The 23,887-nt window shown below is 42.1% G+C and overlaps 1 protein-coding gene across 4 annotated transcripts in view; it reads right to left on the reverse strand.

The window, feature by feature from the left end:
* Positions 1-833: 833 nt before the first annotated feature.
* TLN2 (talin 2) overlaps positions 834-23,887 on the reverse strand; it is a 301,840-nt gene continuing 278,786 nt past the window's right edge. For all 4 annotated transcript variants that reach the window (XM_067534804.1, XM_067534801.1, XM_067534802.1 and 1 more), the window contains 6 exons: positions 23,235-23,359; positions 14,788-14,913; positions 11,183-11,245; positions 10,919-11,101; positions 3,548-3,673; positions 834-2,296 (listed from right to left, as the gene is read on the reverse strand). In XM_067534804.1, the coding sequence (XP_067390905.1) occupies positions 2,168-2,296; positions 3,548-3,673; positions 10,919-11,101; positions 11,183-11,245; positions 14,788-14,913; positions 23,235-23,359 (752 nt within the window). In that variant the 3' untranslated portion in view covers positions 834-2,167. The remainder of the gene's footprint in view (positions 2,297-3,547; positions 3,674-10,918; positions 11,102-11,182; positions 11,246-14,787; positions 14,914-23,234; positions 23,360-23,887) is intronic.

Raw genomic sequence — 23,887 nt, forward strand, 5'->3', positions numbered from 1 at the left:
AAATGTCATCTTCCCTGGGAGTACTTTAAATTGCAGTTAGTGAACACCAGGACACTTAAAGGCTGAAATAAAAGCAGTATGTAGCATAACAACAAGTCTACAAGACACAAACCACAACCCTCCCCCTGCGCCTCAAAAAAAGTCTTTCAAGCAAGGATGACAGGAATGCTGATACTATCCAGGTAAGCAACAGAAAAAGCTGCAAACTGGAAGCCTGACATACTTTGTTGTCTCATTTCACCTGGTGTACAGTTGGGGCAGAGGCTCATTTTGGACACAACTATCCAAATCCATATCTGCTCCTATCATAAGGATTTGGCTTAGGGCTTGCCAATTGCTTTCTCATCATTTATTGAGAATTCACAGTTCTACTGAGTCTGAAATACTTCAGCATCAGAGAAGAGACACTTAAAAAAAAAAAAAAAAAAAAACTTGGTACATTTTAGTATTTATTTTCTATAAATTTTTGCGATTTAGTGTGACAAAATTTCCGATAGGTATGATACATGCAAGTAACTTAAATGAGAAGTTAGCAATATCTAAATTGATAACCTAACACAACAGGGTTACTTCTGAGTCTATGTGACAAGTACTTCTAAACAAGGACAATCAAGTGGGCAGGCTTCTAACACAACTGGCTCAGCTTGAACTAGTGGTAGCTATCGAAAATGGCAGTGTGGCTTTCAGAAGGACGGGAGCAGCAACATTTTTGACCCAAATGGATGTTACATGATCTGCTCAGAAGGCTTGTGCAGAGGTGGGAGTGAGCTGGGGAAAGCATGATGAAGAAAGACCTTCTTTCTGTAGCTGATCAAATAGGTAGCGTTTGCCAGTTCCAGTTTCTGCATTGTTTTTAATCAGACATAACACGCACCATTGACTCTATCTATCTTGGGAACAGGTCATGCGATAGCTGTGGTCCACACTGTGGGTTTATGCCACATCAGAGATGGAGAAAGTTACAGTACCTTTTGCAACTCAAGACATAAGCACAATTTCTGCTCTCTCTTCTTCGCAATGCAGTTCCTTGGAGAGAGCATTTTGATCAATGCAAATTAGGACAATATTAACTGCCAGGTGTCCATACCTCAGACTTGCAGATGTTCCTTTATATTTCAGAAAAGGGCCTTTTCTAAAACAGTTATTGGTTTCTTCAAAAAACAAAAACAAATAAACAAATGAACAAACAACCCATCTAGATTTCAGAAGCAAAACAATTAGAAACAAAATCTTTAAGAGACTAGCAAAAATTCTGGTAGTCTTTTGTTGTACTAATAAATTCTCGACTTTAGCTAGTATACTTTCTAGCAGAAATCACACAGTTTGAGCCAAATAAGATACTTCAAAAGGAGGTATTCAGTCCAATGTTAATTGAATATTTGTGGATGTTCCGTATTGTAAAAGTTGTCGCACATTGAGAGGTATATAATTGAAAAACATTTTCCTTCATGAATCTGGTATTGAGACTGTGACAAGATTCCATTTCTTGGTTTATTTGAACACTGAAAAGAATGGATATTGCCATGTTTTGCAGGCCAGGGAACTGTGAATCTAAATACTGTACAAGCAGAAGCTGGTGGATACTGTGCAGGAACTATTAAAACTAGTGCAAACAGGTACAAAGAAGATCCCTCCAATCGTGGGGTGAACCAGCTGTATAACACTGAAAGAAGACAAAACCTTTGAACACACGCTCATGTGTCTTTTTCCTCTCAAACAAATATTTACCTCGCTCTTGGTCTTCTTGTTGGAGGGAAAAATCCCACTGGCTCCATAGTGGTAGATCATTATGATAAACTGTTTTCCTATTAATATTACCAACGTCTGACAACAGGTCAAGGAACAATAAATAGATTAAGCTTAAGGTAATGATATAATACTGATTTTATAACGTTCTGTAAAAAGTGAGGCATTCTCTCCTGAGATACAGTGAATCAGGGAAGGAAGGAACAGGAATGGTGGGCTTAACACTGTACCATCTATTTGATGAGCACGCACCTTAGCAGAACAGATGAGAAAGAACAAATGTTTATTGCCCTCTGCTCACCTAAAGCTATTACAGGCAATTTGTTTAGGTAAGTGCTTGGCATATCAGAATGCTGTCAGATTAGTTCTCGCTGCACCGTCCCCCTTCAGCTTATTTCTTTAAAAAAAACATCTCAGTGGTTTAGCCCTCATCTTCTCTCAGTTCTGTGGGGAGAAATTTATACTGCTGCTGGCGGATCTGAGCCAGTTTTTTCCTTGCCTCTTCTAGCTCTCTTTCCTTCTTCAGCATTTCCTCCTGGGCTGCAATGATCTAGAGAGAAAGAGCAAGGACTGTGATAGTGGAGAACAAGATTCATGAAAAAAACCACAGACAAGGATCACAATGGGATTCATGGTCTGTGCACCATAGTTTTAAGGTGAATTGCTGCAGAGCGTTCAACACATTGACCCCAATCCAGCAAAGCATTTAAGCTTGTGAAGAGTTCCACTGACTTCAACAGGACCTGCATGCTCACGTGCTTTGCTAGACCAGGCCATCATGCCCTGTCCTTTGCAGGATCAAGCCCCTAACGGGCATTGTTAGCTCCCTCCCCTCCTCTTCAATGGTCCCAGACTGTAGGAAAAAAGGGCTGTCAGCATATTCCACCATCCATCCATGATGGTCTATTGGACCACTATGCGGGCCCACCAATCAGACATGTCTCAGAATAAACTAGCTGTAAAATAGGAGCAGGTGAAAACAGGATGTGGAGAAGTAGAGAAATCAATCTGAGTGGTTTCTGTTTTACTGACAATCTTACCTTTTCCTATTTTAAAATGTTCTCTCCTCTTTTAGTATCTGCATCCACAGTAACAAAGGGGACACTGACCCGAACCTATCCTGCAAACACTTCATAATGAAATATACTGAGCAACAGTAACAATTGAGCATTCGCTGTTCCAGGTCCCTGCAGTAGCTCCCTACACCTAAGAGTACCATGGGAGATATTACTGCACTGTAAAACACTCAGGAATGGCAAGTTCCCATATTTTTAATGGCACCCACTGTAGAAGCAACTGTTCATTATTTTCAGTAAGTGGCAATTCCAGAAATTGATTAAACTAGGTTTTAAAGTTATTTTAGTCCTGGATACTTGTTGAAGCCACAATAATGAAGTAGAAGCGATTCTCATCACCACTGCCTAACTACAAGATTGTCTGCATACAAATTGTCACAGCATTGAGATGTCAGAAGATTTAAAGCAGATCTAGGAGTGTCTGCGAAGAACCATTAATTTAAGCATCAGGGAATCTTCAATTTAAGAACAACACGGAGGGATACATAAAGATATTATACAGTGGCAACAACTTCCATGACAACTGTCCAACATATCGCACAGGACACACACAGAGTAGTGCCTATACTCTCTATGCACTATTTGTCCATAACAGAAATATACTGAGCCAAGTTATTTGCAATGAACTGCCATGCAGTACTGCATGAATCTATTACTTTGTTACATAAGGCAATATTTTTGGGAAATATTTTTTTCCTACTGTAGCTCTGGATGTTCACACCAACCTGAGCGATGCCACCCACAAACTTGGTTTTGACCACCACATCATCGTCGTCTGCTTTCCCAAATGCTGCTTTCTGGGCTGCCCTGACAAGATTGTCGGATGCTCGTTTGACAGCATTTCCTGCAGCCTAGAGAAGAGATAAAAGGAATTTAGCAGCAAAAAACAGTGTATATGTAACGTGGGTCCCTTCAGGGCAGCAGACAGAGCTCCACTGAACGCCAGAGAGAGTGACATTTGGTTCCTCACCGAACACCAAATGTACTTTTACCCATCAGTGCTAGAAGCTGAACATGAACATGGATAATTCTGTAGGTCTCTGACACGATTTGGGGCTCTATCTGCAACTTAGGAATTGCGGTTGACTTTATGAAAAATGGAGGCTTGCACCGAGTGCTCCACAGGACCGATTTTAGTTGCGCCTCTCTAGATTTCTGAGTCAGCTTATGCAAGGGACAACATATGGATCGCTGCTCAGGAATCTCTCTCTCTCTCCAAAACAAGAGTTGCACCTGGAATACCTATTGGTAAGTGGCACTGAAGCCTCTCGTGAGGGGCAGGTTTTGAACCCTGAGGATTTAGTTTTTGCCCTATTGTGAGAGTCCCTGTATAGCGTCGACAGTCTGGCCTACAAACTAATTATCTGACTAAAACAAATTCTTTTTGTTTGTGCCGACTGGCATAAAGACACTGACTATTGATGAACAACACTAATAACTAATGATAGCACAGTGTGCAGAGAATCAGACCATCACTGCAGGGGTTCCATCTTGCTGCCCTGAATGATAAAAAGGAATGGAGGGATTGTTGGACCTGCTCCACTCTGTATTCCCTCTGGGGAGAGGGGAAGGAGGGAATAAGAGGACATCTTGGATGCACGCATGGCCCCAACGGACACAGTTAACCAAAAAGAATCTGATCTAGCATGCATAGGGCACATGTGCACCGAGAGGAATCCATGTGGACAATCATGCAAAGAAGAATTAGATAATTTACATGCATTTTCATTTCCTCGCCCCAAGACTCCAACTACAGCTCCTTCAAAAACAACATTCACAAGCAACATAACTAACTCCTTCTCCAAAAGCCTGTCTGTCTGTATGGGTGTCAAAGAGGAAACCAGGACATTCCAACTCCCATACCCAGCCTAATGATTAAAGCGCCATGAAAATGTGGATGCTATTGGCAGAGGCAGCCAGGTGCTTGCTAAGCCCATCAACACAAACCATTTGACATGTGCTAACACAGTAGTTCTGCTACAAACAAGGGCATTACTTCCAAGTGGAAACAACTGTTCCCACCTTCAAACCTCCTTCGCTACTTGGTAAAGAAACTACTCAAAGCCTGGGTCTGAACACTTAAAGAAACACTTTCCAGGGCTCTTGAGCCTGCCTCCTGAAACCTCATATTTAACTGTATTCTATATCCATTTAATAAAATTTACCTAGGATAACCCAACGCCCTGATCTTCCCAGATGGGCAGGCAGAACATGATAAATACTAGCATTCTGTCCCCATTTCTAGCCATTATTCTGCATTTAAAATTCTTCCAGCCCCATCTAGGCACTCAGATACTAACGTGTGGGACGCATTAGAAAGAGAATGATCTTCCAGTTATTGATACATGCCCACTGCCATGACAAATTCATCCAATAGGAGTCCCTCATCACCTACAAAACTATCCCAGTTTCAGCTCCCTCTCGGCAGGGATATTACAGTGCCATTGTTTTCTATTTAAACCACCACAGACCTCTACATTTGCCTCAAGCTTTGACCATGATTTAAATCATGGTTCTATTTTGAAAAATGACTGAAAATAGACTCCTCCTGCTCAGATATCAGCATTCAGTCAAAATTGCTGATTTTAGTAACTAATATAAGTTTGTTAGTTTTTATTCCCATGAAATTTAGAACCAGAACCCAGCTGTTAAAACACAGATTGAGAATACAACATTAGAAGTCAGTAAAAGGTACAGTAAAATTCACTTCACAACAGTCCCTTGAAATGTGTGTTAACTACTTATGCTAAACAATCTGTTCCACCTTACACTACTAGCTGTGACATGGAGCACATTTTCCAGACCTGAGGAAGAGCTCTGTGTAAGTTTGAAAGCTTCTCTCTCTCACCAACAGAAGTTGGTTCATAAAAAGATGTGACCTCCCCTACCTCGTATCCTGAGACCCACAGGGCTACAGCAACATTGCATGCACTAAAAGTGGCAGCATTTCTAAACTGAGCACATTTAAATTGTAAATACTTGAGACAACAAGCTCACTACCACACAGAACAACAGTAATGCAGTCGCCTTTCAGACAAACTCTGCTCCAAAGGAGACACTCAACGTGAAATCTAATCAGTTTTTACAAAAAGTGAATTAAGTCAGTTCTGGTCCTAAGCCAGATTCTGTTGTTTCTCTGCCTATGTTTGTGGTCTTACAACCATTTCCTTATTTTAAAATAGCGTCTCCTCTGTTGCAGTCTGTTAGATCCGCAGTAACAAAGGGGAACCTGACCAGGGCCATATCCTGCAAACACTTAAGCTTGGTGTAAATTTACACTACAAAGTTAGGTCAACATAAGCCGCCTTGTGTCAACCTAGTTGTACATAGGTCTACACTTAAATTTGTCTCCCACGCAGGTAAGCGTCCTGCTATAGCAACGCAGTTACATGACTTCCCTGAGCAGCGTTGAGCCATGGTCCATGTACTGAGCTCAACACAGTGCGAGTGTAGACACTGCATTACTTATGTTAACCCTCACAGTCCTCCAGCAGCTGTCTCACAATGCCCATTACTGACCACTCTGGTCACAACCGTGAACTCCACTGCCCAGGTGGCATGGAGACTGGATGGCTCGGGCCCCTTTAAAGCCCTGTACATTTTTTAAATGCCTTTTTCTGATTGTCGAACTTGGCAAGCACACCTAGCAGCTCTTCACTGCTGTGGGTAACTGCCCAGCTGCCCATGCCAGCTACATGCTCCAGACACGGTCTGGCTTGGAGTAGACAGGAGATAGTGGATCTCCCGGGACTGCAGGGAGAAGAGGCTGCGCAAGCTCATCTACAGACCAGCCATAGAAATGTGGATTGCATGTGTGATGCAGGAGAAGGGGTACGATAGGGACCGGCAGCAGTGCCACGTGAAAACAAAGGAACTGCGTCAGGCGTATCAGAAGGCCAGGGAGGTGAATAATCAACCTGTTGTCAAGCCAGAGACCTGCCGCTTTTACAAAGAGCTGCATGTCATATTTGGCAGAGACCCCACAACCACCCTGAAGGCCACTGTGGAATACCTCAAAGGAGCCTGAGTCACAGGCCCCTGGCATGAACAGCAAGGAGAAGAAAGAGGCAGGAGAGGAGGATGGGGGACATGTAACCAGGGTGTGCAGCTCTGCCCTGAGCCAGGACCCATTTCAGACTCCACCGCAGACCAGCCAGGCCCAGCAGTCGAGCACGGATGAGCCCGATGTAGGGGAAGGAACCTCAGGTAAACGTGTAATTGTATTTCCCATTATAATGGGGCACTGAGGGCGCCTGCAACTTCATAGGACACGGCTGTCAACTTTCCATGAATGTACTAGTATAGAAGAGGTGGTGCCGTTATCCGCTTTGTATTCCCCGTAGAGTTCGGCGGGTGGGAGGGCCATGCAGAGCATTTTACAGGGACGTCCCTCGAACCCTTCTGAGAGGTCGCAATGAAACCTTTCATGGAGTTACTCTGCAAGCCTGTCTCGAAGGTTTCTAGGGGTGGCAGCCTTATTTCTTCTCCCATGGTAGGACACTTGGCTATGCCTGTTGGTGACAACTTCCGCAGGCACCACTGCAGTACGCAGGCTAGCAGCATATGTCAGATGTCAGCAGCAGCCGTGCTCTGTGTGCCTGTGTTACCCTGCGTGACGTATCAGCTAAAATCACCACTGCCATTATTCTACGCCATGGCCCTACACTCAGAGTTTCAAGCAACCGAGCAATTCCTTCTCATTTCCCTGGCCCCTGGCGGACCACACTCACCATGGCTGGTGCTGTGACTTTTGCTTTCCACTGTGACTACACTACCATGGTAACTGTGTGTGTTTTATCTGCAGCTGCTGCTGTTGCAGCCTTGAGGAGTCCCCCCTCCACACCTGCGGAAGGCCTGACCCAGATAAGGAAGATAAAGAAGATGATTTGGTATGACATGTTCGACGAAATCCTGCACGCCAGGGCTGCAGCCGACTGTGAGCAAAGGGCCTGGAGGGTGAACACTGCAGACAGCCTGGAGAAGGAAAGTTCCAGAGGGGTAGCCGTGTTAGTCTGTACACAGCAAAAACAACGAGAGTTCTGTGGCACCTTAAAGACTAACACATTAAATTAGAAATGAAATGTCTTAGTCTTTAAAGTGCTACAGGACTCTCGTTGAAAGAGCAGACAGGAGAGAAGCCCAAGAGACCCAGCAGGAAAAGGAGAGGGAGATGCACCAGGACATAGCGGGGTTTCTCCAGCAGCAGACACAGATGCTGCAGCCTCTTGTGGACCTACATGTTCAATAAGGTGGGACTTGCCTCTCTCTGCTGTCTATGGAGAACTCCATTACAGCACCTACCTCAATATTGCACAGGCATTGGAGGCCTCATCCCTAACCCTATTGCTATACCCCAGGAGACACTAAGCACAACCACAGCGTCAGTTGCACTCACCTGTGAAAGTCATGGCTGCTGCCTGTGTAGGGAATGTCTTTTCCCCATCTTCAGTTTTGTTCCCTTAAGAGTTTAAGTTTTTAATATATTTGCTTTTAAATTGCACAGATTTTTCCTTGCACTGATTTTGTTACTGACTAAAACTCTATCATTTGGAAAATAATTCATCTTCATTAGCTCCCAACGTATGCTGCAGAGTGCCTAGCAGTTCTGAAAGCCCCCACTTACTTGTTACTGAGTTGACACACAACTCATAGGATCAGTGACAGTGTAATAATCATAAAATGTACAGCAAGCCACACAAAATCAATAGGTGCACTGACAGTGTGTATTCACAGATATGCACCAAGCACCACACAATTCCTAGCAGGGCCGGGTAGAGCACAGTACACCACACATGACTGTGGCTCACTGTTAAGGGGCTCTTTCAAAGCCTCCCAGAGCCATGTAGATCTGCGTTGAGCTCTCCCAACAGCCCTGGTGTCTGGCTGTTCAAATTCGACAGACAGCCGCTCCACCTACCCCGCCACCCTGGCAACAACTTTTCCCCCTTTGCTTCATAGAAATGACGCAGGGTGAAGCAGGAGGCTATAACCACTGGGATGGTTTTATTACTGAGATCCAATCTTGTGAGTAAACAGCATCAGTGTCCCTTCAATCTATCAAATGCACATTCAACTGTCCTTCAACAGCTGCTGAGCTGGTAGTTGAATCTTTCTTCGGTGCTGTCGAGAAGGCCAGTGTATAGATTCATGAGCCAGAGGAGCAAGAAGCAGGCTGGGTAGCCCAGGATCACTGGTGGCATTTCAACAATCACCCAATGGTCATCCACTGGCCAGGAAACAAAGTCCCTGCTTGTACCTTTCTGAATAGTCCTGTGTTCTTAAAGACATGAGTTTCAGGTGCACCTTCCCTGACCAGCCAACACTGATGTTTGTGAAACAATCTCAGTGATCCACCATTGCTTGCATAACCACAGAAAAGTAGCCCTTTCTGTTGATGTAATCTGTGGCAAGGCAGGCCGGTGCCAAAATAGGAATGGGCGTGCCATCTACTGCTCCACTGCAGTTCAGAAACTCCACTGCTGCAAATCCATCCACTGTTTCCTGCACATTGCTGAGAGTCAAAGTCCTGTGTAGCAGAGACAGTTAATGGCGTTGCACACTTGCATGAGAATGGTCCTTACAGAGGATTTTCCAACTCCAAAATGGTTTCCCATTGACCCATAGCAATCTGGCATTTCAAGTTTCCACAGTGTGATTGCCACTCGCATCTCCACTGTTGGTGCAGCTCTCGTTCTGGTGTCCCTGCACTTGGGACTTGGCTCACTTGGGGTGAGCTTGGCGCACAGATCCAGGAACGTGGCCCTGTGCATGTGGAAGTTCTGCAACCACTGCTCATCACCCCAAGCCTGCATTACAATGTGATCCCACCAGTCACTGATCATTTCTAGAGCCCAGCAGCAGCACTCCACAGCTTCTCCATCAATGCCAACATCAACCCTGAATTGGCTCTTGCTATGTCCCACAGCAATCTGTCCTTCATGAAACTGTCATGTTCTATGCTGATTTGGTGATTCTTATGGCTCTGCAAATACCAGAGGATTACGCGTCCTGAGCTTGCAATGCTTATGACAACAGTGCAGAACTGTGCAGGCTCCATGCTTCTGTCAGAGATGGTGGACAGTGAGGAGAGCCGTGCAGGTTTTTGGGATGTTTAAAAGAGGCACGAAAAGTATAGAATATAGAGGACATTATGGGATGGAGCCAGCTGCACGCTGGAAAGTTGACCCCTTGCTCCCAGTCATCTCTGTATGACTCATTTCTGCCCCACCAACTATAGCCAAAACTTCCCAAAAGACAGTGTGCTGGGTGGTGGCGGGTTGCACAGTGGCATTCCTACCCATGGTGCATGGTGCTGTGCATCACCACAAGCACTCCTGGTGAATATGCACAGCACTGATGCCAAGGATGCACACGGACAAGTGATGTACTAATTAGGGTGGCTTGATGCTGACGTAATTTGCGTCGACACAGCCTTAGTAACATACTTAGGGTAAACACATGAGCAGTCTCACGGAAATCTGTGGGACTACTCGTGCATAAAGCTAAGCACGTGCATGAGTGTTTGCAACTGAATATACAAAGAAAACAGTAAAGCCAACTAGGCAGAAAGTGCTATGGAGAACCACACTGTAAACAGACTGAAAAACGAATTCCCCCCAATATCTTTCAGGTACAGTAACCTAAGTGTTATTTCTGACAACAAGTACAATGTTTTACGCCAGCAGTTTGATTCTGAGTGCATTACCAACAGGCAGGATGGATGGCACACTCTCAGTTTTTGATTCCGAGACACTGAACATTAGTAGAATTCCATCTGGTCACTACATCCTCCCTCAGCTGGTGCGAGGTGCAGGCTATTTCACCTTTTTATCTTTTAACAAGCTCAACCATCTTTAAGGTAATGGCTACAATGATCACAGAATGAGCTCCTGATGCTGAAATGATAATGGCAACATGCAACACGGCAGCCTGGGTTAACACAACATATTTCACTACTGGAGAAGAGAACTCAGCCGTGACTTTTTCAGGCAATTTCCTGAAGCTATTTGCTGAATTTTGGATTTGTTGAAAAGGCGTGAGGGTGACTGTTGCATAGCTCTAAGATGTATTTTTACGTTGTTTATGAACACTATTACCTGTAGTCTTCTCATGGCCTCAGAGTCTTGATCAGCCTTCACTTTGCAAGCCACAAGTAACTGTGCTGTAGAAGCTGCAACTTGTTTGGCAGATGAGATGAGTTTCTCCTCACTAGCATGACCTTGTACCGAGGCATTAGCTGCTTCACACAGATTGCTGGTTGCAGCTGCCACCATTCGGGCCTAGGAGTGAACAGCTAAAGTTACTGAGAGCTCTACTTTCTCGGAGACTTTCAAGAGAAGGAAAAGAAGGATGTTACTCACAGCGGAAATGAGTCCCTGAGACCACTGTCCATCATCAGCTGCATTTGCAGGGATAGCTCCAACCTGGAAGAACAGTTCAGCTTAGAGTGAAACATAAAATGCAACTGCTTTGCCTTGACTTGCAGTCAAAGACAATAGCCCCATGAAAGGGGAACTTTATGAACACACCCCCTCCCCCCATTTTCTTCGGTGCACACCCTATCTAATGATGACAGAAGACAATTTCTGACTTACTTGTCCATGCTAACGTAAGTCAGTGGTTCCCAGACTCTGGTATGCGTCTCTGCACTAGCCAAGGTTTTCTGACTGGTACTCTGGGAGCCCCCCTTCCACCATAACAACGTGCCTCGCATGGATGTTGATGGACTGTCACTACCTGTTTCCTGTTCGTTCAGGCACATTCTAACTTACTGTGTTACTTGAGCTGCTCCAGTCTTGCTGTAAATTTAGAGAAACCAAATAAAGGGCAATGAAGTGGAGGATTTGGCCTGGTCAGTACTTGCCGGAAGAGGTTGGGAATTACTAGTTAATTGAAAGGATTTATTTCTGTCTGTAATGCTCATTCTGGATATTCACTCCATTGTTCAGGGGCTATTGATTTTTCAGTAGTGTTATGCTATATTCCTACACTATGTTTAAGCTGTCACTGAGTAGAGAAACAAAGTTCCTTTGAGTTCCCACACTCCTGCCTGAGGCGTGATTACAGATTCAAGGTGGCAAATGCATTTTTCCATGTGTTCACACAGCACCTAATATTACTGTCTTCTGAGCCCACTATTGCCAAGCTCATGTGTTCAGAAATCATGAATGAGGGCCCAGAAAAATCATGAGATAACAGAAAAAAAGAAGTGGTATCTTTTCAATTGCCTTCTGGCTTTTGAGTCTTTAGGGTTCACATTTTCCAGCTTTTGTCCTCAACCATGAAGGTTACAAACTTGAATTTCTTAAAAAACAAAAGCCAAAATTCTCATATAACTGCATGACTTCAGGGGTGGGGGTTAAGGAAAAAAACCAACATTTGCAAGATTCTTGATAGTCATGAGAGTTGGCAACATTGGAGTATCCTGAGTGGTGGTTTTCTGTGTCATAGCAAAACAATAATGTTGCTATAAGAGAAAAGTTCAGTTTTACAATAAAATGCTGGAGACCTATGGGTCCTTTAGGTTTCAAAGTTTTCTTGCATCACCATCCCTAGCAAAACTATTTAAAGTTCAGCAGAGATCTACCAGTCTGGATACGAGGGCCCAGGGAATGGGGAAATGTACAGTAGATCAGATCTGACTTCATAAAACTTTACCTTTATTCCAAAATCTGAAATAGCTGCCTGATGTCAGACTAATGCCACTACAATCATTTCGTAAGAGAAAGCAGAACAAACTGGAAAGAAGAAAGTTTAACAAATCTTTTTGCTGTAACCTTTCATGGACTTTTCCTACAAGATATTTTTATAGCCTTGACCACTGCTGGGCATTTATATAGGCCAACACTATGTTCGGTGCACACAGTCGAAAGAAGGGGTAAGAACTCCCTGTTACCTTCCTCTCTTCCCCCACACTGCCAGGGAGGGGAATGATCTGTTAGCTGTTACCACGGGAGCTATTTGCTGCTTACCATTAAGGTGATGGGTGGGTAATAGAATGAGCCATTGCCCCCAACCAGGTGCCAGCCGTGACTGCTAGCATGTGTAGAAGGGAGGCAAGTATGCTGCATCGCTCAAAGGAATTATAATCAGACCACAACCCCTACGTGCAGACAGGCGAGATTCAGGAAGCATTTCTGTCACAACCAAGCCCACAGTAAGGGGAAAGAATTCAGTCAGCTCATTTCAAAGGCCATTGTGCCATAAATCTGGCTAAAAAGTGCCTGATGTGGACAGGAATTTGAAGACACCCACTGTACCAATTAACTGAAGACTGATAATTAGGACACAGATATGAGGTATGCGTCTTGAATTCATTACCTCAGACGAATCGCCATTATTGTTCATGTACTGGGGAATGGTTCTCTGCCTAATGAAAGGTTCTGCTTTAAACAACTCTCAGTAACTCCAGTTGAGCCAGAGCAGCAAAGTTTGGATCTTTCCTGAAGCTTTTCCAAGGTATGTGGGTATTCAGAGCAAGGGCCTGGATTCAGCTCTCCCCTGAAGTGGCATCACACTATTTGCTGGATCAGTTGGGCTGGAGAAGGCAGTGCTCATGCCAGCAGGCAACCCACCGCTGATGAAAGGCACTGACTGAAAATTCCTGGTCTTAAAGAATTAGTGTGTTAGCCAGGACAGAGATAAGTCTTCCGTCTAAGCAGGAAGAACAAGTTTACCAATATGGCACCACATTTGACAAGTGTGCTCACATCACAATAGCAAGCTATGGTTTTCCTGGAGTGGAGGAATTCAAGTGTTTTTAGCAATTTCTCTGAGCTTTGCTGGAACAAGGCACAAGTGCTGCTTGCTTCCATCTCAACAAGGCATCAGGAGAAAGACGTAGCTGTTCTCTCAGACAAGAAGCCTAAATTGATAGAGATATTTAGGTCTTATACCAGGATATATTCTCTCTCTCTTCAGGGGTGGTGGTGATGATGAGAATAGCAAAAAATGCTGTACATCATAATGTAATTAAATGTGAACAAGTTTTATCACATAAAGGTAAACAATGCAATAATCTAAGTGGAGCAATATGGCAGAGGTCTAAATTCTCATTTCCTTGACTATACTTGCTGCCAATTTTCAGTAGCTATCTATTTAATAAGTGTTTTATGCATTGTAAGTAAGTTCTATAGCTACAGTTATAGTAGCTCTTTTCAAACAGTTACAATGCTATTGTTCCAGAACAATTGCTTTGTGATCACGGTGGAACCAAACACAAGTTCCATAGGAAGCCCTGCCGAATAAGACAGAATAGCTCTTTTGTCCCAGGGCTCAATTGCATAGGCTGCTCGGAATCAGTGGTTAAATATAATTAGAAACCATAAATATAAAACAATAGTAGACCTATGACAAACTGTTCTCACAGGCAAAGAAGATGGGTGCTGTCGAGATTTAAGCTCTATTCAAAATAAGTGAATTAGATAAAAAGGGGAAATGGAAGTGAAATGGAATAAAAAGCACTCGATGCTAACAAGGCAAATGGACACAGAGACATTCTGTGAGCACTTTAGTTGTCCTAGCAAGAGCTATAAGTGTATCCATTTTCATGTGCCTAATTTGTGCGCATCGAGGGGCCCCAACTGAATCATTCAACACATACTGAAGGCACAATTAACCAGGCCCTCTGCTAATTTGGACCAGTATGTTATTGTTTACTACGGCATTTCTTTTTAAATCCCAAAATGTACTATGGGACCATACGTTACAAGTCTGGATCATGGCCCTTAATGGAATGAAATGATTTTCTTAATAAGGAACAGCTGAGACATCTGGAAGTCAAATATCTAATTATGTTTGCAAGGTTTAAACAAACAGACTTTTCAACCAACCCAGGCCTGGATATGCAATCCGATAGATTTACATGTTTATTAGTCAATCCAGTGTGCCTTCCATACACAGAAAAGTTATGACTCTACGTGTTTCACCATTTAAAACACTTCCGCTGTGTTGAATGTTCACCCACCTTTCCCTGTGCCACCAGCTCCCTCTGGGCTGCCGAGGCTGACTTGACTAGCGCACTGGTAGCAGCTGCAATGGACTTAGCTGCTTCCAGGATCTGTTCTTCAAAATCCAGAGTCTCGTCGGCTTGCTAGAACCAAGAGAGAACACTGTCACACACAATTCACAACAGAGTGGTTTCTCTTCAGTTTCCAGGACACATTTTCTTGCCTCAATTTGGATTCTGTAATTCAGGTACAGAGACACAAAGAATCAACAATGCCTTATTTACACTCTACAAAGCACTTTCCTGAGGCCTAAATTAAGAGACAACAGTATTAACTATTAGATACAAACACAGATATTAAATTGAAAGTAACGTTGCCCTTGTGGCCTACCTTGGCGCAACATTTAAAATGACAGATTATATTTAAATACCACACACAAGATATTTCAGTGCATGCCACTGAGTTTCTTTTATCTACTAGAAGCATTAAAAACTATTTTCAAAAATATAAAGTAGTAGCCTGAAATGGAATTCTCACTTTCCCACACAATATTATCTTCGTAGTGTTATGTGTCTTGTTTGCTGAGATAACTAGAGTTTGTTAAACAAAGCACATAGTTACTTAGTAAATATAATAAAGAAAATGCATAAAAGTTTTTAAAAACTAGATCTCTAATGTTATCATTATGCGTATTTGTTCATTTGTAATGAAAAGCACAATACGGTTATCAGGTATGTCCGTTCATTTAATTGCTTTTCGTAAGCTGAATCACTTCACTGACAGCAAGTACTGCAAAGCATCCTGTTCAGTCCTCTTGGAGTTATGAAACACTGAAGGTCTGTCTGGAACCACCAAAACGCCTAAACCAACGCTGTAACAAGCATGTACAAAGCAGGAAGATTAACTGCTCCTAATGATATTTTTCACTATATAAAAGTTAAACTATTGCTCTGCAAATGTCAGTTTCCTAAACCTGGGCTTAAATGTATAACGTAAACAAACAAGAAACATTAAGCCATTTAAATCTGCATAGGAAGTTATATCAATCTACTTGTATCATCTTAGGTTTATTACTTTTAGAACAATTACTCACAAGCAATGTTATAAGTAAATGATAGGGAGGGTGTTATTTGTTTGTTCTCATTGATTTTTTAACTTTGACTATGACCAGGACCAAATCCTATATCAAATGGCATCCAAAATAGAAGGATCAGTGAGGGGATTCAGGAATAATTATGATGCGTTCCCTAACAGGACTCCTTGAGAGAGATGGGTCTTTCAGATATGTTTTCCTACAATCCACATGAGTACAGTTTTTTTCACATCACAACCAATAACTCTTCCAACTGAGGCTAAACGGAGTTTTGAGCTAAAATGCGTAATTTTCAGATTCTTCTAATATTTTTGGTAACTTTGTAGGTTGTAGGGAAGTAACTGAAACAACGGACATGTTTATTACTTGACCTTTACACACACTACTACTACTACTTGACTAATCAAATGACGACACAGTACTTTTCACCTGAGCTAAAGCTGCAGCAAGTTGCAAGTCATGATTTGGAGACTTTGTTCAAATTTTCAAAAGGGTTCAGGGCCCAGGGGTGAAGTAACTGGAGCGCTGCACATCCATTAAGAAATATCTTGTGACACTGGTATAGCAAAGCATGCACATACCCTGCTCATTCTATATGGAATCAAAAGCCAGTTGTACACTCCTGTTATTTTCATGGGCATTAATTCACATCACACAGCTTAAAAAACAAGCCACATGGTGCTTGATGATACAACATTTCATGTAACTTCTACCACGTGAATAAAAGAGAAAGTCTCAAAATCCTGGAGATGAGAAAACAGCATCCATAGAAGTCAAAGCACTGGTGAAGAAACATGGGCATCCTAAATGAAAACTATTCAGCATGAACTTCTGCCATGTAATGATAATGTTGGATGGCACCTTAAGGGACGAGATAAAAGAACAAGAGCTATCTGCTTAACGAAGAATATTTGCCTGTGCTAATTAGGAACAGCACACTAGGCGATCAGCTGAAGTATACATCTGCACAAAAGGGTTATGATAAGGAATTACCATGTTAATGAAACAAGTCATCTTAGCAGATGGATTTTTTGGCTATGTTTGTAATGAAACACGACCCCAACTACTGTATCTAAACAATAACTAAAGTGGCCTGTGATTTATGCCACAGGCCTCCAATGTTTGTTAATCTCTTACTTGGACCACTAACACAAGGGCACAATCTGGAGACCAGAGGGACTATATTTAGCTCAGTCGGTATCATTTTTTTGAAAAACACGTGTTTCGGTGAACTTGGCTCTCGAAGTGAAAATCTAGTAGTACTGAAAAAAAGCCAAGCATCATAGGAGCAGGCAGTATACAGGTTGCACCATGTATTTCTGCCAACGAGCTGCAACTCTGCTATTTCCAGTTCTGGGCCTTTATAGAGAACATAGTGACAACTTCACCCAAATATCTGGTGGTTTGGGGACAAGAGCCAACATCCACTGGAGAGAAAGTAGAGTCTCTGATTTCAACCACCAAGTAGTACACTGCTCCATCTACCTTTTGCCTAAGCCTTCCTGATGTGTCACCGTGTACACTGTTTTCATTCACTCGTGTTTATGAAAAATACTGACATGAGCTGGAATTATGGAGACCGTTTCCAAAATAGCAGAAGCATCCATGAGTCGAGAGCTAATTCACTTCTTTATATCAACAGCGGTATTTGTACTTTTCTTTAAGTGGCAGTGCTGTAAGGAAGTTAAGTTTAATTTGCCTATTGAATCAGCTAACTATTCAGCAACTATTTTTATGAAAGATTTTATTTACTCATGCAGTCTAATCAAATGTTCACTTCTACCATGGCTTTGCTATATGGATATCTGAATCAGGGCCCGGAAAGCTTCTCAGTTATCACTTTAACTACTGAATTAGAAAAACCTCTACAACATCAAACACCTTCTCAAAATACTCTACAAGTTTCCAGAGTTGCAGGGAACCAACCCCAGATGGGAAAGAAAAGTACCCATATGGGATTCATTCAGCACAGCATGATGTGCTCTGTGTTGGGCATATAAAACACAAGGTAAAAGTGATTAGCTGAAAAAGGATTGGAGGGGAATCTCGCATCAATGAGAAAGCTACTAAGGTACTGCTACATAGGGGCAGGAGTAAGACCTAGCATGGAGAACAGATAGCTAAGAACTAGATCTGGCTGGAAAACAGGCTTTTCCCCCTCTGCAGAAAATTTCTATGAAAATGAATTTTCTCATTTTTACTGAAGTTTTCAGCAGAAAATCTTGATTTTCTCAAAAAACTAAACCTCAAAATTTTCAGTCAGCTGAATATACTTCTTGGTTTTCTGGTTTCCAGCTAAAAGTCAAAAATGGTCTGTGGAAAGCAGATGTATGCCAGGGTAAATTTGGTTCTGTTAAAAATTAGTCTCAATGGAAACTTTCAAACAGTCCGATACAGCTGTGGTTCTCAACCAGGGGTATGCAGAGGTCTTCCATAGGTTACATCAATTCATCTTAGATATTTGCCTAATTTTACAATGGCTACAGAAAAAGCACTAGTGAAGGCAGTGCAAACAAAAATTCCATATAGACAGTGACTTGTTTATACTGCTCTACATACTGTACACCGAAATGAAAGTACAATATTTCTATTCCAATTGATTTATTTTATAATTATATGGTAAAAATGAGCAAGTGAGCAATTTTCATTAATAGTGTGCTGGGACACTTTTGTATTTTTATGTCTGATTTTGTAAGTAGTTTTTAAGTGAGGTGGAAGTTGGGGGTAACACAAGACAAATCAGATTCCTGAAAGAGGTATAGTAGTCTGGAGAGGTTGAGAGCCACTCTTATACAGCACCTCCACATAACCATAGGGGAACGGAGCTTAATCTGTTGTTTTCTTCAACAGATCCACTCTCTGTCCATTCCTTCCCATTTTTCCCCCTAGACACACAAGAAAGAAGTGGGCACGCAAAGGGCTTGAGATGCCTGCTTAGTGCAGAGGACTCTGACTACGGCTTAGTCATGCTGGTGGTCATGCTTAACGACCCCTCGCGCTGGAGGTGGAGCACAAGCAGCTTGCCCCTCCCTCAGTGCATGACAGAAAGCCCATATTTGTGCTCACATACACCACAGCAGTCTGGTGTGATGGGTATACCTTAAAATGACAGGCCCAAACAGTTCATTACATGTAGAATCCAAGACTGAGCAGCACAAGAAGTCCCACAGGAGGAGTCACTGTCCACTGTCATTCGGTTATTCTTTTTCTGTCACAAATTGCTTTTGTTTATTTTAATCAATACTGCTCTCAAATTATGCAATTCTGAGATTGCATGAACATAAAACCAGACTTCCTGACATGATACGTGACACAAAATTCCACTCTTTATATCTTTAGTTTCTTGAGATGGCAATTTGGGTCACTTTAGAAACCAAGCCCATGAGACTTGCGATAACGTTAAAAAAAAATCAAGGTCAACATCTATTTCCACAGACTTATAGAGCTTAAAGAGCCATCAACTGCTTTCATGATACTGTGATCTGCAGGTAGGTAGGGGAGAGAGAGTCTGCAACAGGAAATCACAAAAAATAAACACAAATTACGGGGTCAACTACAAAATGTTGTAGGATAAAACATCATGTTACAAAATGTTGACAAAAACACCATGCTGTTATTTTTAAGGCGTTAGATACAGATGTTTCTGTACTTCCTTAACTTGTAACCAGTTTTCTACAGCTCCTCCAAATGTAACAGACAGCATGAATAGATTCCGGATCAGTAGTCGAACGAGTGAACCACCATTAGCTCATTGCCAACAGTTCTAAAAGACAAACCGTGTTTCTTTTGAAGTGCCTCGCTCTCAGCTTCCATTTAATAAAGACACAGCAACAAGGGTAAGTTACTGCACAGAGCCATGTAAACCTCGGAGACCACTCCTATGAGATTCAGTACTTGCATGGCTACTGCCTCTTATACAGGACCCTATGCAACTGACACATCTCCCCAAGAGCAACCCTAATGAGAGGAGCATTTCATTGTATATGTTTTAAAAAAAAAATCAGATTAGAATGAGAGTCTGCAGGAAGTCTTCTAAATCTGCTTGTGATTTAAAGTATTCCCTTATACTACTTTATAAAGCCCCGGAGACAGGGCAGGACACTGTAGGAATATGTTTGATATATAGTTGGATTAAATAACAACCTAATATATCAAACATATCACACAGAGCCCTGCAGAAAAGGCATCCAGGTTTGAGTCATCTTGGGGGGGAGGGAGGGGAAAATGACACACTGCTGAAGGCTAACAGCAGGGAAGTGTTATCGACTGCTAAAGACGCAACCGCTTGCCTTGTGTTTGAAGGCATAAGCCTGCACGGAGGCATGAAGAATGCACCCAATAGGAATATAATGTACTGACAGCAATGGTCTCTGCTGATGTACCTAAGCCACAAAACCATTTTCCTATAATTATTTTTTCCACTGTAAAAGTTAATGAAACATGTCATTTTTAATTCCATAAAAGAAATACAGAGACAATTTTTTCTTCTCTTTTTTTTAACCTGATGTTCTGGGTAGTTATTTTGCACCGGGTGGGTATCTTCACAAATAAAGGGCCATGTTATATTACAACAGGCAATATGAGGCCCCAGAGCAAAAGACATTCAACCCACCAAGAAAGATCCCACAATCAGTGTAAATCCATAGCTGTGCTGTAAATGACATATCACCCTCTAAAACCTGTTTTAGTTAATGAAGCAAAGTTTGTACAGCTGAGCAGACCATTTTTTCTCCTTGAACACAATAATTAAAACCCAAGACTGATTACCTGAAGGAGGACAAGATAAAGAGTGTTTTCCTCCAAATACTTTTAGTTACACAAGCTCAGAAATAAGACAAGTACTAAAACATCACCTGGACACTGTACTAGTAGTCAGAGCATTTAAGAAGTGATTTTCACACGTGAAAGGAATAACCTTTGAAAAGTGAGAGACTGTATCTGCTGTGTAACCAGGCGACTGTGATTTAATTCAGAAAGAATGAATATTATGCAACAAAACACGGACAGCAGTTAACAGATCTATTCCTTAACAGAGAATGGTCTCTGGAATAGGAATGATTCTCCTGCAGTGCAAAGTTGCTGCCCCATTCTATCCTTCCCAATCTAATTAATACAGCAAGGGGAGGCAGGTGAGGCAGAGATGCTATGGGTTGGGGGCAGAACAAAAAGGGGAAACAGAATAAAAAATAAAGGTTATGGAAGAAAAGTAGTGCAGCTCAATTACAAAATTAGAAAAAGTGTTTCATTCCTATTATATTAATAAAGTGGAACACAGACAGAGCTAAAATAGTAAGGATTAAAACAACAAGCAAAAAAAACCCCATAAAACAGCAAGGGTTTTGGAAGGGATCCAAACTCTCAGACTTCAGGGCATAAATCCAGCACTAATTAAGTGGGGTGAGGAAAGGACTTGCTCTGCAGGCTGTCTATTCCGTAACTGCCTATTGCAGGCTCTCCTGCAACTTTTTCCTGAAGCCAATGGCCACCGCCCAAGGCAGTTTTTTAAGATACTAGACTAGATGGACCATTGGTCTGATCCAGTATAGCAGTTTTTCTGTTCCTGTGTATAAGGTGGACTGTGTGTAAGAGAACAGATGTTGTCTAATTACTAATTCCGATGTGAGTGACAGAGATGCCTTGTTGATACAGAAGTTTAAGATTGAACCCTCTAAAAGTGAGCTACCTAAACGTTCTTCCCCCTGAAGGCAGTACCTCCTGATCTGTGTTGAAACACATCGATGGGACAGTGATGGGATGCTCTTTACTGTGAATAAACAGAGGGTTTGAAATATCCAGTGGGGTTATTCCAGCACCTTTCACTTGCATGATAGTAAATGTTTGGGAAAGAGAACACACTGAATTACGAGCGATTAGGAGGAAAGTTTATTCCAAAACGAAATATAACTCAAGAGATATGAATGTGTTTTCCACAAAATGACAAAGAAAGAGCGCAACAAAGCACAGGCAGACTGTATACTCAAATTAACATGTTAAATGAGGAGCAGGTGTAGGGTTTGTATTCATTTTTAAATGACAATGGCCACTGGAGTGGTTTAGCTGTTAGCAGGACAACGATTGCAAGGTTACTAGGCAACTCAGATATGCTATTATGTAGTGGTTGTGTAGAAAAGGTGACAGAGGACTCTTCCAGCCTCAGTCCTCAGCTCTATAGAATCTCATTACAAATGACTGTCTTTCATCACAAAAAATGAATGTACCAATTACAAAAACAGTAGAACAAAGAAAAGCATTGCTCTCCCATGGACTTCCTTCTCATCACTGAAAGAAAAATGCCCCAAACAGCAGGCACCACCCCAGCTCAACTCGTGAAGCTATTAAAAAGCTGTCTTATTTAATCCTGTGCTCCTGAATGACAGAAAATACCACTCTCCTCTGAAAACAAGGTTCTGACACTGAATGATCTTTAGAACCTGCCTTCTTGGAAAGACTCCTCCTTTGTTTAGAACAAAGTTCTGTAACTATGAAGCCACTGAGAAAATGACATGACCACTGCACTGGTTACTGAAGTTAATGGCATGCATTATTTTTTATTAAAAGAGGCCCAATTCTGGGTCTCATGCAGATTTATTCCAAAACCTGTCAGGCGTTCTACGCCGTGGAGTGTAGCGATTCTGTGACGTGTTCCCACCCCCTGAACTGTGCATGCACACTACTTCAGATTACAGTAATTGCCATATAATTCCTCTAAAACACACATGCAAGTGGTTAATTCCATTTTACTTTAAAATATTCTCATGGAAATATCTGAAACACATAAAAATATGAGACTACACAAGCATTCATATGGGACCTTCATTTATACATTTCCCTTTATAGAATTAAGAGAAAATAAGCACAAAAGAATCATCTTATATTTTAAACAAAGTGTTTAAAAGGACATACCCCTTTTGCTACAAATCAAATACGGTATGTTGATCTTATAAGATCTTTTGGCCACAATCTCCCTTAATACACCGCGCATACACTGAAGTGTCATTTAAACTGAGGAACAAGAGTGATTTTTCACATCAGAAAAGATTTTTTGGAGAGAAAAGAGTAAATGAACTAACAATAACTCTCCTGTAACTTGAAAAAGCTATTCCTACGAATCCCCTTTCCTTCCCCTACATATCCAAGTCTATTACTCGCACGCTCACCACTGGAAAGAGTCATCACCACCTTTTGTCTTCGTGTTAAGTCACACCTAGCTTGTCTGAAAAGTGTTGCTTCTACCGGCACCCGCTGAGGACAGCATAAGGATTGATTGGTCCAACCGTCACCTTGAACAATAGCAACCAACTGCCCAAGATACCAGTCATTTGCATTTCTGCTGTATTCATTTCAAAAAGAATATGGGAGATGGACACTCACCCTTGGCTTGGCTCTTGGTTTCAACTGCTCTAACTTCTTTGCTGCAGCCTCAATTGAAGCTGCAGCCCCCAATAGCTCTGTCTCAGCAATGACTGTTGGGTCCTCCGGATCCACCCACTCTGTGCCTGAAATTAACAGAGGGGAAGACAAGAACTTCAGTAGCATTCTCAGCTGCCTTTTGATCAAGCTGAATCCCTGTCACACCTCAAGACTACATGCTAAATACACAGTGTGTACAATAACGGTAATCTCATTTTAATACCATAATAGCATAAAATAATATAATTTAAGCCACTGACCGCAAAAACAAAACAAAAACCCCAGGTCAGAATGGAAAGAGTCCTTAGCAATAATGTTCTGTTATGAAAGTGGCTTGATTAAAAACTTGTGTAAGAAAAGCAACTTGAAATTGCTGCTTCAAAGGCCATGTCTACACTGCATGCTGAACTATGGTAGTAGCCAACCATGTTTAATAATGGTTGTTACTTAGAAAGGTCCTAGTGTACTTTCCTTGACCAAGGCTGACAGATGAATTGTCTGAGAACTGGGACAGAAAGGCACAAAGGATGTGTTAGATTATTCAGGAGATTCTACAGCATGGTCTGATTAACAGTTCTCAATAGAGTCCCCATCTCCATTAGGGAGACAGGGCT

Source organism: Emydura macquarii, unplaced genomic scaffold (assembly GCF_026122565.2).
Source record: "Emydura macquarii macquarii isolate MOO-44397 ecotype Brisbane River unplaced genomic scaffold, CSIRO-AGI_Emac_v2 contig_3451, whole genome shotgun sequence".
Lineage (NCBI taxonomy): Eukaryota > Metazoa > Chordata > Testudines > Chelidae > Emydura > Emydura macquarii.